This window comes from Micrasema longulum, unplaced genomic scaffold (assembly GCF_059751315.1).
Source record: "Micrasema longulum isolate JH-2025_06_02 unplaced genomic scaffold, ASM5975131v1 h1tg000993l, whole genome shotgun sequence".
NCBI classification, from domain to species: Eukaryota; Metazoa; Arthropoda; class Insecta; order Trichoptera; family Brachycentridae; genus Micrasema; species Micrasema longulum.
In genome coordinates, this window is record NW_028278181.1 from 554987 (window position 1) to 568909 (window position 13923).

Here is a 13923-nt window from a genome sequence, read left to right on the forward strand (position 1 = left end):
TAGTTTTTTTATTTATAGGAAAAATATTCGTAAACCATATTTGCCGCAGCAAATCGGTTTCTTAGAACAGGCATTTGCCCATATAGGAACCGATTGCAGCATTAGGCGTATTAATATTTCTGGCTTGCCGACCCTTCATATACTGAGCCTACTCCTAGTACTAGCAGAATTTTGCCAGAGTGTTTTTTATGCCATTTTGTAACATTGTATGTATAAACTAATAAATAAATAAATAAATAAATAAATTATGTAAGGCTGAAACATGCATTTTTGACAGAATCAAGAAAGGGATGTTGCGTTGATTTGGACATGTAGAGCGAATGGACAGAGAAAGAACAGCTAAAAGGATATTTAATGTGAATGTTGATGGATGCCGAAAACGAGGAAGACCGAGAAAGTCATAGCACGATTAAGTCTATCAAATACTTGTATATGGACATGTCAAGAGTAGCAATAATCGGCGTGCGTTCACGAGAAGATCTATGAATGTAGAGGAAGCGAGGTATGATTGAAATGACAGAGTGATGTGGCGTTCTATCTTCTCTGTCTACTCCTACGGCGTGATGGTTTGTTTGTTTAAAAATTGATTTTCCTTTCTTTAGCAATAAATTTCAAGTCAATTGTTTTAAAAGTGTACAGTACCGCGTTTTGGAGTACGCCAGTCGCGATGCATCAGGCTGCCTTTGCACAAATACGAAACAATGAACCTTAGTATATAGTCTACCGGCGCGAGGATCGTTTACCTTTTGAGTCGGCGAAGGTCATCCGCCGTCTCGCTCCCTCCCCACCCGGCCGCCGGCTGCCGGAGCGAGACCGGCGCCGTGTCTTTAGCCCGGGGTGGAGTACCAGAGACTGCCCGTCCTCACCAGCAGACTTCGATAATGGATAATCTTGAATTAGTTGCAGCGAGATCTGTCGTGGGTCGCGGGTCGTGGAATTCCATCGCGGGTTTTGCTATTCTCGTGGGGATCCCCAAAGGGCGGTGCGCGTGCGTTCTGCAAAATTCAAAATAAAAGCCTCGTCCATTAATTTTTTTGTTGTTTAAGTAGAACCATTGTTACCTTTTTTGTAACATTTTTTATTAATTTCAGAAAATAACAACAATATAACATGGAATAAAAAAAATGTTAACTCATATTTATAATAAAGTCTACTTGGTTTTCCACAGTAAATGAAATAAATTGTACATTATTCAGCAATAACTTCACTATCACCATTCGTACACCGATCACAACATATCTTGTTTTTTTTATTTATGTTTTTTTTTTTTACGTGAAGGTAAGGTGATCAGTCTTACGCTTCGGGTGCCAGTCCGGGGACTATGGAGTATTCTAATGTAAAAACACTATTTTTAATATTTTTATTTAGTCTTAAAAAGTACAGACATAATACACGAACGTCCTAATATTAACTTACATCTAATTATTATTAAAATAAATACTAATTATTAACATGTCTCAACAATATATGTACACTTGAAAGCTATCACTAGAAATATTTCAGAGATCAAAACATTTTAAACAAATTCATCATATTACAAAAAAAGCTCCAAGAATAATACCCGAAAAAAAAATATATACATATCATGTCAACTCTTGCATGGTAAGCTAATACGCCGACCACTACTTAAACCATGACCACACTAGTTAGTGGGAAACGAATCCCCACGCGAATGCGGGGCGAGAAATAGCGGGGGCGAAGCCCCAAGGCTTCTACGATATAGTAGACTGTATTGTTAATTTAATATTAATAAATGAATATCCTTCTATGCGGTATGCAGTGTCAATCAGTCACAACCCCAACATATGAAATGGATTAGGAATGGATGCCATTAACCTGGTTCGTGCTTGATGAAATTGCAGCGGTCCGACTAGTCATTTGCAAGCGGCACTAACACTAGGACAGGCCCCCGATCTGGAGCTGAACACTGGTGGTTGGTGAAAACAAAGTCTATGATGCGGCACACGTTCAGCGAAATAAACGCGCGATTCACTACCCGAGGTCTTAATGTGGCGGGCGATCAAAGGATACTGAGGTGGGAAGTGAACAGATGTTGTGGGTACAAAGGATGTTGAAGTGGGACAATATTTTAACAATACATACCCACATAATTCGCAACCACTAGTAAAATTATTAATGATAACATTTTCAGAATGCCATAAATAAATAATATGTACGTACCTAGATAATATATTATTTCAAAATATAGTAAAAAATAATTAATACAAAGCAATATTTAGTAGTAAAATTACATGTGAACAATTAGTATAATTATCACTACGTGAAAACAAAGAGAGAAAAAAAAAATATTCGAAATTAAAAAATCAATAGCAGTAAATATTTTTTTTTTGCTTTAATTAGGCCCAATTAGCCCAGAACACCCGGGCTTGAGAAAAATCACATTCAGTTTTTGTGTTCTCGCAGGGAATCGAACCCGGAACCTTGCCACTACACCACGGAGGCCGCCGATTTTTTATTTATTCTACTATTTGTCCGCATCGCAGTCTAATGGTGAGCACGTTTGCGCACCATGCAAGAGGTCTCGAGTTCAATTCCCAACATGGTTGAGAGTAGACGTCTGTTCTGGTTGTATTTCACACATAGAACTATTATTATTTACATAAATATTATTATTTATTCTGCCTGGACATATAATTATTTCAGCAATTTTAAAAATACCCCAAACCCATATTCCAATATAAAAACTGTATAAAAATAATTAAAGTATTGCAGTTTCCAGGCTCACTTATTTAATTTCATTTTATATGTAATTCAATAATGATTTATAATTTTTAAAACGGCATTCAATGAAAAAGTTCAATGGTTCTTTTATTTGTTATTAAACTGAGTCAAAATATTTTTAAAAATGTGCATCGTATTATCAGCTCTATGATTTTTCAAATATTTGTATTTCTAAAATTACTCCGCGTGTGACGTTTCGAGTTCTCTTCGGCTTCTTCGCGGTCAGTTCTGCCGATTAATCCGTTGACGGTAAGTAAACTGGAAATCGTCCACAACTCTCTTATCATTAGTTGATTCATATGAACTAGTGACGTCGTTCAAAGTAGTTTATTGAAATATATTTTTCGTACATTTTTAAGGAACTTTGCCATATAATTTAATGATCTAATTTTTACTGCTCGAAAGAAACCATTTTTTGTATCTAATTAGCCGTAGGCTTGAAATTCGTCATTTGTATATTTATATTCATCGACACAATTCCATTTGCACTCATTAAAATAAAAATGTACAGCTGGCTCCCATATAGTCTCGCCCCACGGTTTGGCGCGCGGTGCCACTGTACGCGGCCCGCGCCCGCCCGGCGCGGCGCGACGCGACGCGGCGCGGCGCGGAGTGCACCGTCTCCTCCCCAGCCCTCTCCCTCCTCGTCCGCTCCGCGACTCCGCACTCCTCGTCCACAGTCACTCCGCACACGCCGGAGACCGCACACCTCCGCCGCGCCCTCCCGCCAGTGACGTGTCACCAGCCCACCTCCTCGCGCAGGAGAAAGCCTCGCGTCTCGTATCTCGCATCGTCCTAGTGCTAGCAGAAGTGAATGTTCCAGTTCAGTGCTACTCCGGCGGACAACGGGAGCGGCTCAGCCGATCGAAACGTCGTTGGAGTGTAGGTGTTTGTTTTCTCTGTAATGACATGGTATCGAAACCCGGCTTCTGGAGTCGGGTTTCATAGATCGTTTCCGGATATTTGATAACTGGACGAGGATGCCTATCAGAATCCGGTCGTTCGTTCTGACATTTCCAGTAAACTGTACAATTGCCTAGCTGACAACATGCCAATATTGCGCATATAAAGTTTCCAATCATGTTGATTTCATTACTCTTTCAGCTGAAAAAAAACTATAAATTCCCTAAGTCGCATATAAATTTTTATTTGCTTCTGTAGCTTTCATGTCACACGAGGCTATAAAAAATACAAGTCTTGATGTATTACATTTATTTATTTTTTAACATAAAGTCATGTTTTGCTATAACTGACCTAAATTGTATGTTAATTTTTACAAATTATTTATTTACATATACGCCCAATGAAAATTATTTTAAAGAAAAGTAGAAAGACACACTGGTACATAGTAGACCAGTGGGAGTGAAAGCAGGAGAGGTGTTTATTATTGAATTTGATTCCGTGATCGTATGAAAGAAGACAACTTGTTTTCAAAGAAATCAAGGCTGGTATGTTTGTTGGCAGACCTAAGAATTCTGGGCATAGGGGAATGAAAAACATAGTTAGTTCTATAAAAGAGTAAGTTTTGTCTGAGGTTTCTGGTTGGGATATTTAATTTTATCGAGTTCAGTAGTTCAGGCCCATCAAAGAGTGAGTTGAGAATTTAGATTATAAAAAATCGAGTTTTTCAAAAATATTTACCTGTATTTCACATCGCCCGTTTTTTGCTTAATGTAACGACATTACAGCAACGTTTGCAACGATTATTTAGCACAGTCTTTTGAGTTAGTGCATGACTTAACATAAATTGTTTTGACGACATATCATTCAAAAGTGATAATCATTTTCGTTTTCGTAATAACGTTCCTTAATCCACAGTCTCTGTATTGCAACCAGAAGAAAATTATTCTCATGACTGAAAAATTAGTATCGGGAAATCTTAAAATAGAATACTTGTTATTTACATGCGTACACATGTTCAAAGATACCAAGTAGTCATCGGTGTGAGGTAGTGTACGGTGTACGGTAGTGTACAGTGTACGGTATACTCGTATACTGAATACTACACATACGCAAACCTAACTGGTTACGCCTAGCATATATAATCAGTTTATTCACAGCTCAACTATCGCGGGATTAATAATAATTGAAATCTGGGTGCTGTGGGTGTTTTAAATGAGTTACCACTTGAACTTGTTCCATGAGAGGGACTCGTGGGAAAACACAAATAAACTTAATTCTATCCATTCATTTGGATAGCCGGTCGTACCTCCTTGTGTGCGCTGTTGAAGTGTTTATTCGGGGCATTTATAAACGCATAAAGTTGTTTCTTTCATAAGTTCAGATATTTCCCCGATGACCTCATGCGTTCATTACACTCCCAACAAAAACACGACGATTGAGGAAATCAACCGGTTTAAAACAAAAATATATCTGTTAATTGACTCTCAAACTAAGGTATTTTGAGTATTATGCAATTAAAATCTGTAACCTACTTCCGCTGTCCATTAAAACAATTAGTAACGAGAAAATGTTCAAAAAGGCTATAAAAAAATGATAATGGAGCTAGGTAGAAGTAAAATGGATTGTCTCATTCGCCCAAACCAATATTGAATCAACTGCTCCACAAATGTATAGTATATGTTCTTTTATTGTGCGTTTTATAATATAAAAAAATATAGGTATACATAGTTAAATATAAACATAAACACGCTGTGTTGAAAAGTGTCTTAACATTTTGTTCATTATCTCTGTATAATAAGTCTTATTTGTATATTCTCACATGTAAATTAAAAAAAAAAAGTATATTGTTAAGTGTCCTCGGCATGGGTAACCCCAGTGAGGTCATATTATTTTTATTGTTAATCATTGTTTATAGTATTATCAGCGCTATGATTTTGGAGTTTTGTCATTTTGAAATTACTCGCGTCACGTCACAACACGTCACAAGTTCTCTTCGGTGAGATCTGTTGATTGGTTGGTTGCTTTCCACGAATTGGAAATCTATCAAAACGCTCTATTATTGGTTGATTCGGAAGAATTAGTGACGTCGTTCAATGTAGTTCGTTTTTATTAAAATATTATTTTTTGTGCATTCTATTCAATTTTTATCCAATCCTTGGAAATAGTCAAAGTGATGAGGGCAAATTTGCAAATGATAAAAAAAAAATACAGGATTATTATACATTTTAACGTTATAAAAATAATATCAGACGTTCCAAATCCGTAAAACAACTTTGTGAATTATGACACAATTTTACATTCTTACAGCTAGGTTTTTTGTAGGATTACGATATCAAAGCCACTGCACATATTTTAGGCAAATTTAATATACATTTGTTTAAAAAAAACTTTACAAAATAAAGTATCAAATAATAAAAATTATTGCAGCAGAGGGAAAACATTTTTGAGAAGGCAACATGGAAGTCCAGACATTTACAGGGCTTGTGACCTGTCATTGGCTGATTTAAGAGCCAAATTAATTTCGATTTTATTACTCCCTAGGGAGTGAAATTCACGCCTGTATACAAAAATTTGGACGCACTTTAAATATTATTGATTTTGTTTTGATCATTATTTACGTTGAGCGTTGCAGATTTATTTTTAAATTTATTATTTATACAGTTTTGACTATTTTTTTATATCACAATTCTGGTAAAAGGTTATAAACTCTTTTTCTCACTAAAAAGGGCTGACTTCTTCTCTTAATATCAGATGTTTATTCGAGTATCTCGTGTTATGTTTGTGGTTAACGGTTGGGTATTTATTCGTCTTTAAGTGCGTAACCACTACCGTTCTCGATTTAGAAGATCTTTGAATTCTTCGACGAGCAATAAAGTTTGTCACCACAATCATTGAACGGGTTATTATCCGTGGCTCTATTCCACTGCAGTTCCTCTTGGGCGAGCTGGGATCAACAGTTTGTAACTTAGAAAGGATGGGTTAACACTGACCCATTTTTTCAGAGTTATAAGAGGTTTTATCGAGAACGCAGCCAATTTAGAGAATATTCATTTTTATGTTCCTGATAGTTATCTCCGACAGTATCCGCACAGACTATTTTACCTCCTGGCTTCCTGAACCAAAAGACCTCTGGTTATGCCGGTTTGAAGATTAGTCAGGCAGCTGAACATGAACACTTTGGAGAGCGACATTTATTATTATTATATTATTATTTTTGCACCACAACAGGCTAGGAGACCCAATTACAGTGGTGAATTACATCGCAGAAAACCCAGGCTTGAGAAAAATTACAATGAACTTTTTTTGTGTTCTCACCGGGAATCGAACCCGGAACCTTCCGTGTGTAAGTCAAGCGTCTTGGCCACTACACCACGGAGGCCGCCAAAATATTTCACACCAGTGAAGCTATGTTTAGGAAGGATATACTCTCTTGGTATTGGAGAGTATCATACGTTAATGATGTCGAACCATCGCTCAAGGGTTCCTGGTTTGATATGTTGTCCAAATATAACGGCTTAAATATTTTCAGTGTCAGTTTGGTAAAATAAATTAATTTGAAATTTGAGTTTTCACAACTGAAATCAATTATTAAAATATCTTTCAAGAAAGAGAGAGAGAACCCTTTTGAGAATAAAGGATTTATTGCGAATATAAAAGTTCATTTACAAGGCGTATTATCTGACATTGGCTGGTTTAAACGATTAGTTTCAGACTTACTCAACATATTGCAATCAATATGCTCAACCGAATACAACGGTCTAGCTAACTCGTTTCTTTCCGTGACTATAGGATTGATTAATTACTACGTCAGTCTGCAAGTGCAGTCTCTTTTCTTTTCTTTCCGTTAATTTCGTCTATGTGGGCGCATCGGAGCGCATCAACCGCACTTTTTACCATGTCGAAACCGAGGAACTCTGCAGCAGAAACATCGCGCAGATAATTCCCTACAATTATCCAGTGTATGTCGTGACCCATTCTACCCCCTGCAACGGGCATGTCAAACTCGGGCCATATAAGATCAGAAAAACGAGTATCGAATTCTGTGGCTCACCACAAGTAATCGAGTCACAGAAAAAAATACTCTTGAAATTTTTTACACAATAACGTGAAAAACCCCAGTTCGCACTATCATTTCTCTAGTAGCCAGAAGGTCGGGGCTAGGAGAATCTAATCAAAACTTTTGTCCGGAGTGTGCTGCTGCACGGCTGCGAAACACGGACCATTGACCCGAATGAGTGAGAGACATCTAGCTGCTATTGAGACTTGGTTCTATGGACGCATGTTTGGAATCCATTTGACGGATCAAGTCCTGAACAGCGAGGTTTCGTGTAGTGCCGGTGAAACGAGGGAAATCCTTTAAAGGATTTCTTAACAATGACTATCGCAGAGAGGATGACTGAGGGTAGAAACTACAGAGATTGCTCAAGACACGTCTACGTGGACCGAGTGATCAGAGACGTACGCTGTAGGTAGCTACACAAATAGGACAAGACTGACTGAAAACAGGAATAAGCAAACCAATCCCCAGGATAACGAGTATTATGACCTATAGTCCTTAAAATGTAAGATGATTAGAATGACAGTTGTCAGAAAAACTGACGACATAACTTTGTAGTAACGTCTAAGGAGTGATTTATATTGACACACGAAAAATCATTCGTATCTAGTAAGTCAATTTATTTTGTTTATACAATTATTGACATATAAATCAACATAAATATATAAAATCATATTTAAAACTAAAATAAACCTAATTATTAACGACGTTCTTACAAGGTTATATCATTTTGCAAAAACGTTAGAGATGGGACAAGTTGATCAATGTAAATTGATCGAAAAAAAATAATCTTAAATCGAAGTAAAAGAGCTTCACAAAAGTCAACAGATGGAAGAGTTGAGGAAATGTGGATGTTCAAACATGGGCAAAATGGTGAATGTTACACAGTGTGTAAAGTGGCCACTTAAACCAGCCAATGACAGGTCGTAAGCCCTGTAAATGCCTAGACTTCCATATTCCCTTCTCAATTTTTTTTTCCTTATCTGTTGAAATAAATTTAAATATGAACAACTCCCTAGGGAGGAAATCCAGCCAGTAGGCAAGCATTTGGCCATAATCAAACATTGTTGAAAAAAAAAATCGTTTGATAATGTTCACGAAAAAAGTATAAATGTCTTATTTTTGGTGAATAATTGTATTCAACACACTATAATAGGCTTGTTTTTACGTTTTTTTTGTCAATTTTCGGAAACAGAGTTTTATGTTTGCATGAAAAAAATGATAAAATCGATTTGATCGGTACATGATCAGTGATCAGTAATTTCTCATCACTATTGATTTGAGTTTGACAGCTGTCATTCTAATCACCTTACATTTTAAGGACTATAAGAGAGAGTCGAGAAGGTTTAACGTACATCACGCTTGTCTTAGCTTTCAACAATTCATAACAATGTTTAAATTCAAATTTACGTAAAACCACATTGGTTCAGTAACATTGACTCGTGAAATTATTGAATTCTCGGATGTGTTTCTAAGACAAACTTGGTTCCATCGTAGCTCCAAATCCTTGTTCAGAGCGGCTGCGTAAAAAATAAAATTGCTGTGATGATATCCAACCTTCACCGCGGAGAAGAAGATATGTTTTTCAAATTTCTCCATTCCCGATTTTACCGAATTTTGTAAGTAAGGAGTTTTGATACTATTGTAACTGTGGGGCAAAAATAAACATTTAGAACGTTTTGGACACCAGTTAGTATTCAGACATTTGTTTCTACAAAAGTAGAGACATAAAAACAAAAACACTCTCATTTTCTAGAACAATTTTACTTAGTTATGCAGAAAGCAGCCAGTCAACAATTTTGAAAAAAATATATATTGGTGTTATCGAGTGCAGCAAGGTCAATTCTAAGTGCTGCTAAAACATCCAGGCCGCTTTTATACAAAAAAACTGTAATAATTACCCTTTGAAAGTAGTGCTGATCACAAAAACGGCATTTCTCAATTTGCAAAAAACACCCACAGCACTACAAAAATCTTACGGTACATTAAAAGTTATTGAAACTGGTAAATACGTTATTAGATTCTGGTTTACAAAATTAAATAAAAAACTAATGTATTCATTGTTTATCATTTGTCAAAGCCAAAAACATTCCAACTGTTGTGTAGATTTGTTTATTCACTATTTTTACAAATGTGCTATTATCTCAGTTTCACTTTTCCATGGCTGGTTGCTTTCTGTATAACTACGTTCAATTCCTCTTCTCTCGTAGTTTGGATTATAATATTTTTTAAATTAAATATATTTTAGCATCAAGAGTAAAAAATATTTTTAATTAATTCTTATCACGTTTGACAGACCTGCTATGAAACCACGTATCTCTACTGCTGACTGCGGAAAAACGCTTCCTACACGGATTAATAAAATCCCCGATTAAAATTAAAACCTTGATTAGAAAATTCTGGGTTGACTGAACTTCGCGAGAATTGAATGTTCGCATTAGGAATGTCTATTAATATTGAGTTCTTCCACCATTCCCGTGTCTCCCGATCCTCTCTCCTCTCCCGTTCCGCTCCTTATCGGCGCTAAACCCGTTCCGTCAGTCCTTCAGCCTGAAGTAACGAGAACTTAGCTTAGCACGCATTATTTTCTATTGCCGTGGGTTATTCTAAATGTCCTGCCTTCCTACCTTTCTCAACTATACTCCGAGATAATATCATCATCACCATAATTCCATTTCCGCACCTATTGGTGCATGGAGCGCTGAATTGGTACACCAATCGCAGCGTATCTTGACAATTTTTTTGTTACATGAAGATAAGATGATACGTCTTACACTTCAGGTCCAGTCCAGGGACTATGTAATATATCTGGTGTGAAAACATCCCTTTCAATAAATACTTCATATCAACCATTTTATTTATTTAACACTTTATATACATGTACAATTTATATACATATAAGGGCGGGCATATTTCTTTAAGGCTATTTCCCAAACCGTTCTGTTTGAGAAAATTACGAGTACATGGACATATTGAATCTTATGATTTTATACAAAATTAAAAATAAAAATTAACTAATAAAAAAAATAATTTAAAAAATTAACACCATACTTTGAAGAGAGAAGAGGGGATGGGAAGGAATGGAGAATATTAATAATAATGAAATTTAGATAGTAACATTTCAATCTTGACTTAAATGTAAATAAAGAAGGGGCGGGGCGTCTCTAACGGGGCGTCTCTAACATTAGTGGGTAGATTATTTCACAATCTAGCAGCTACTACTGTGAAACAGAAGGCAAGAAAATTAGCGCGATTTAAGGGTATTAAAAGGGTTCTCTCGTTACTAGAACGAAGAAATAGTCCGTGTTGTGATAGAGGTTGAAAGAGCTCTCTCAGATAAACAGGCGAAGTGGGATTATTTAAAATATTGTGAAGAAGTGATGGAATGTGAATGTTTTTTCTATGCCTGATACTGAACCAGTGTATTTGCGTGTGATATTCAGTTACGTGGTCGAATTTGCGAAGATATAACGTATACAAACTTTATGCAGTCGTTCCAACTTATCAAGTAATTCAGACTTAGCATCTGGATAACATACATCTGCATAGTCAAGGGATGGAAGAAGTAAGCTCTGGACAAATGTTTGACTAATGAACCATGTCAGAAATTGAACTCGAGACTCTTGCTTGGTAGGCAAACTCTTTTTTCACAACCCTTTTATATTATAAAATAATAATTATAATGCATTGATAAAATGGAGTGCTCCGCGAATTTGGATACAAAAAATGTTTTCTTATACGCGATAAAATTTAGAGCATTTAATTGTACGCCTAAGTTTCTCGAATACCTATGAAAAAAATTAATGAAAATCATTTTTGATGAAAAATTAACCACTTTGAAACGTCATAGGTACGGGTCAACTGGGGAGTCTTACGCTTCAGGTACCAGTCCAGGGACTGTAAAACACCCTTTCAAATAAATATTTCATTTCATGTCGGGAATTAAACCCGATACTTATTTTTTTGGGCTTCCTCTTAAGTAACAATATTTTCAATTCTGTATTTACATGTTTTCTTTGTTTAATTTTTATTCTAGGCTTGTTATATTACCCAAAAAACTTGTTTGTTTTATTCATTGTACGATATGTATGAAAACTGTATTTGTTTGCGAAAAAACAGCTGGTCGATTGATTGTTTTCAATCTGCATGAAACTCATTGATAGATCAAACACCAATTTTTTCGAGATCGCCATTTTTCAGTTATGCTGAATTTAAATCAACAGTATTTATACAAAAATTAAAATACTGACGACCAGTCTGGAAACCAGGTCACTGGTAAAAAATATTAATAAAATTTGGATTAAACTAAAAATTCGGATTTTTATTATTATAATCAAAATGCAGGTCCAACAAGAAAAGTCAGTAATTTTTTTTTTGTAAATGTCCAACTCGGCTTTTCTCACAAACAGGGGGCACTTTATGAATACGATTTTCAAAAATGTATTAAGTGTCAGTTAATATTATTTTTGTTTTACCTAAAATCCAGTAAAAATAAATAAATGGGAAGAAATTATAAAAATGTAAGGAAAGAATCTGATTGGGATCCAAAAAAGCGAATGTTGTTCGTAAACATTCAAAAACAAAAAACAACGTCCTTTAATTTTTTGTATGTATTTGCATTCTCGTCGAATGCAACCCTGGTTAGTCGATAAAAAAAGATTTATGCTTCTAACTCCTTTTTTACAGATTCTATTGAAAATTTTTAATCTGCGAACACGCGCAGCGTTAAGATCTACATTTTGCTAAAAACCACACGCAAATCGGTTAAGCTGTTTAGGAGGAGTTCAGTGACATCACACGTACAGAATAATTATTTATATAGATTTATTATTTACTTATATGTAGGTACAAATTAATGAACACTTTTTGTAGATTACCTATAAAAATAATCACCGCTGGCCACTGGTAGACCTCCATTTACATCTAATGGACCCCTTATATATATTTTTTACTGCCGTGGACCCCCTGTAGGCCGTGATAGACTCCTAGGAGTCGATATAGACCACTTTAGGAATGACTGCTTTAGTCTATACGCATACCAACCGGCCTGATCTCCCCATATTAGATTCAGGCAGAGTTCAGTAAACGCGGGTGAATTGATCGGAAAACAGACCATATTTGAAATTCCACGTGACACATTGAGACTGGCACATGATCGGCGCGGCGCGGCGGTTCAATCACGTAATTGACGTGACCTGTCACCCCCTGTCTCCTATACATAGAGTCGTGATATCACAGCAATACTCTTTGTTTGATCCAAACTAAATATCCGAACGCCCAACATTCATGTAAACAAGCTGACTCTAAACAACGTTTTGGGTATGTCAAATGTTTGTTGACAGGCTGGATTTTCTCCCTAGGGAGTTTTTCAAGTCTAAAATTGTTGCAACAGAGAGGGAAAACATTTCTGAGAAGGGAATATGGAACTCTGGACATTTACAGAGCGTATGACCTGTCATTAGCTGGTTTGATTGGCCACTTTACGCACTGTGTTACACTCACCATTCTGCCTATGTTTAAACATAAACATTTCTTTAACTGTTTTAACACTGTGTATCCCGGAGCCGTGAAAACACGTGATTATACAACCATGCGTTATGTCCCGGTCCTGTGTTTTCACGTGGTTTACCAGCCTAAAAAAGTCCATTTTACTAACATCTTGTTACTTTTATTATTATTTTTTTGCTGCTGATAAACCACGTGAAAACACGGGACCGGGACACAACGCGTGGTTATTGTAATCACGTGTGTACACGGCTCCGGGATACAAAGCACAAAAAAAGGAGTGAGGCCCTATATATGTGCGAAAATTGCAATGCGCAATGTGGCTCTTCATAAAGGCTAATGTTGGCAAAAATATCATACAAAAATTACTTATTTAATTATTTTAAATAAATCTGAGAAGTTTCAGTTGATAAAACCCAGTATTTTCATAGTTATGATACTTTTAAGAAACCCTTCACAAAGCATTAAATTTCACAAAAATGGGCCGGGCACAGGGTAAACTCTATGTGTATTCGGCCAGCGTCAAAGTGTTGAGAAGTAAACGATCTAAAACCTTTATCATGTAGGTAAGAATTATCCGGCTGAACCAATTCACCTACTAGACAACGCCTGAAAACTTTTTTTTCAATTTTTATACTACTTATTTGATTTTATTTCATTGGATAGCCAACAGACATTTATAAGATACAATTATACTATAAATATATATCATAAAG

General features: G+C 36.1%; 1 protein-coding gene across 1 annotated transcript in view; it reads left to right on the top strand.

The window, feature by feature from the left end:
- Positions 1–2560: 2560 nt before the first annotated feature.
- shep (RNA binding motif single stranded interacting protein alan shepard) overlaps positions 2561–13923 on the top strand; it is a 122386-nt gene continuing 111023 nt past the window's right edge. Inside the window, exons 1-2 of the mRNA XM_088232511.1 lie at positions 2561–2576; positions 3269–3624. Of these exons, the coding sequence (XP_088088637.1) occupies positions 2561–2576; positions 3269–3624 (372 nt within the window). The remainder of the gene's footprint in view (positions 2577–3268; positions 3625–13923) is intronic.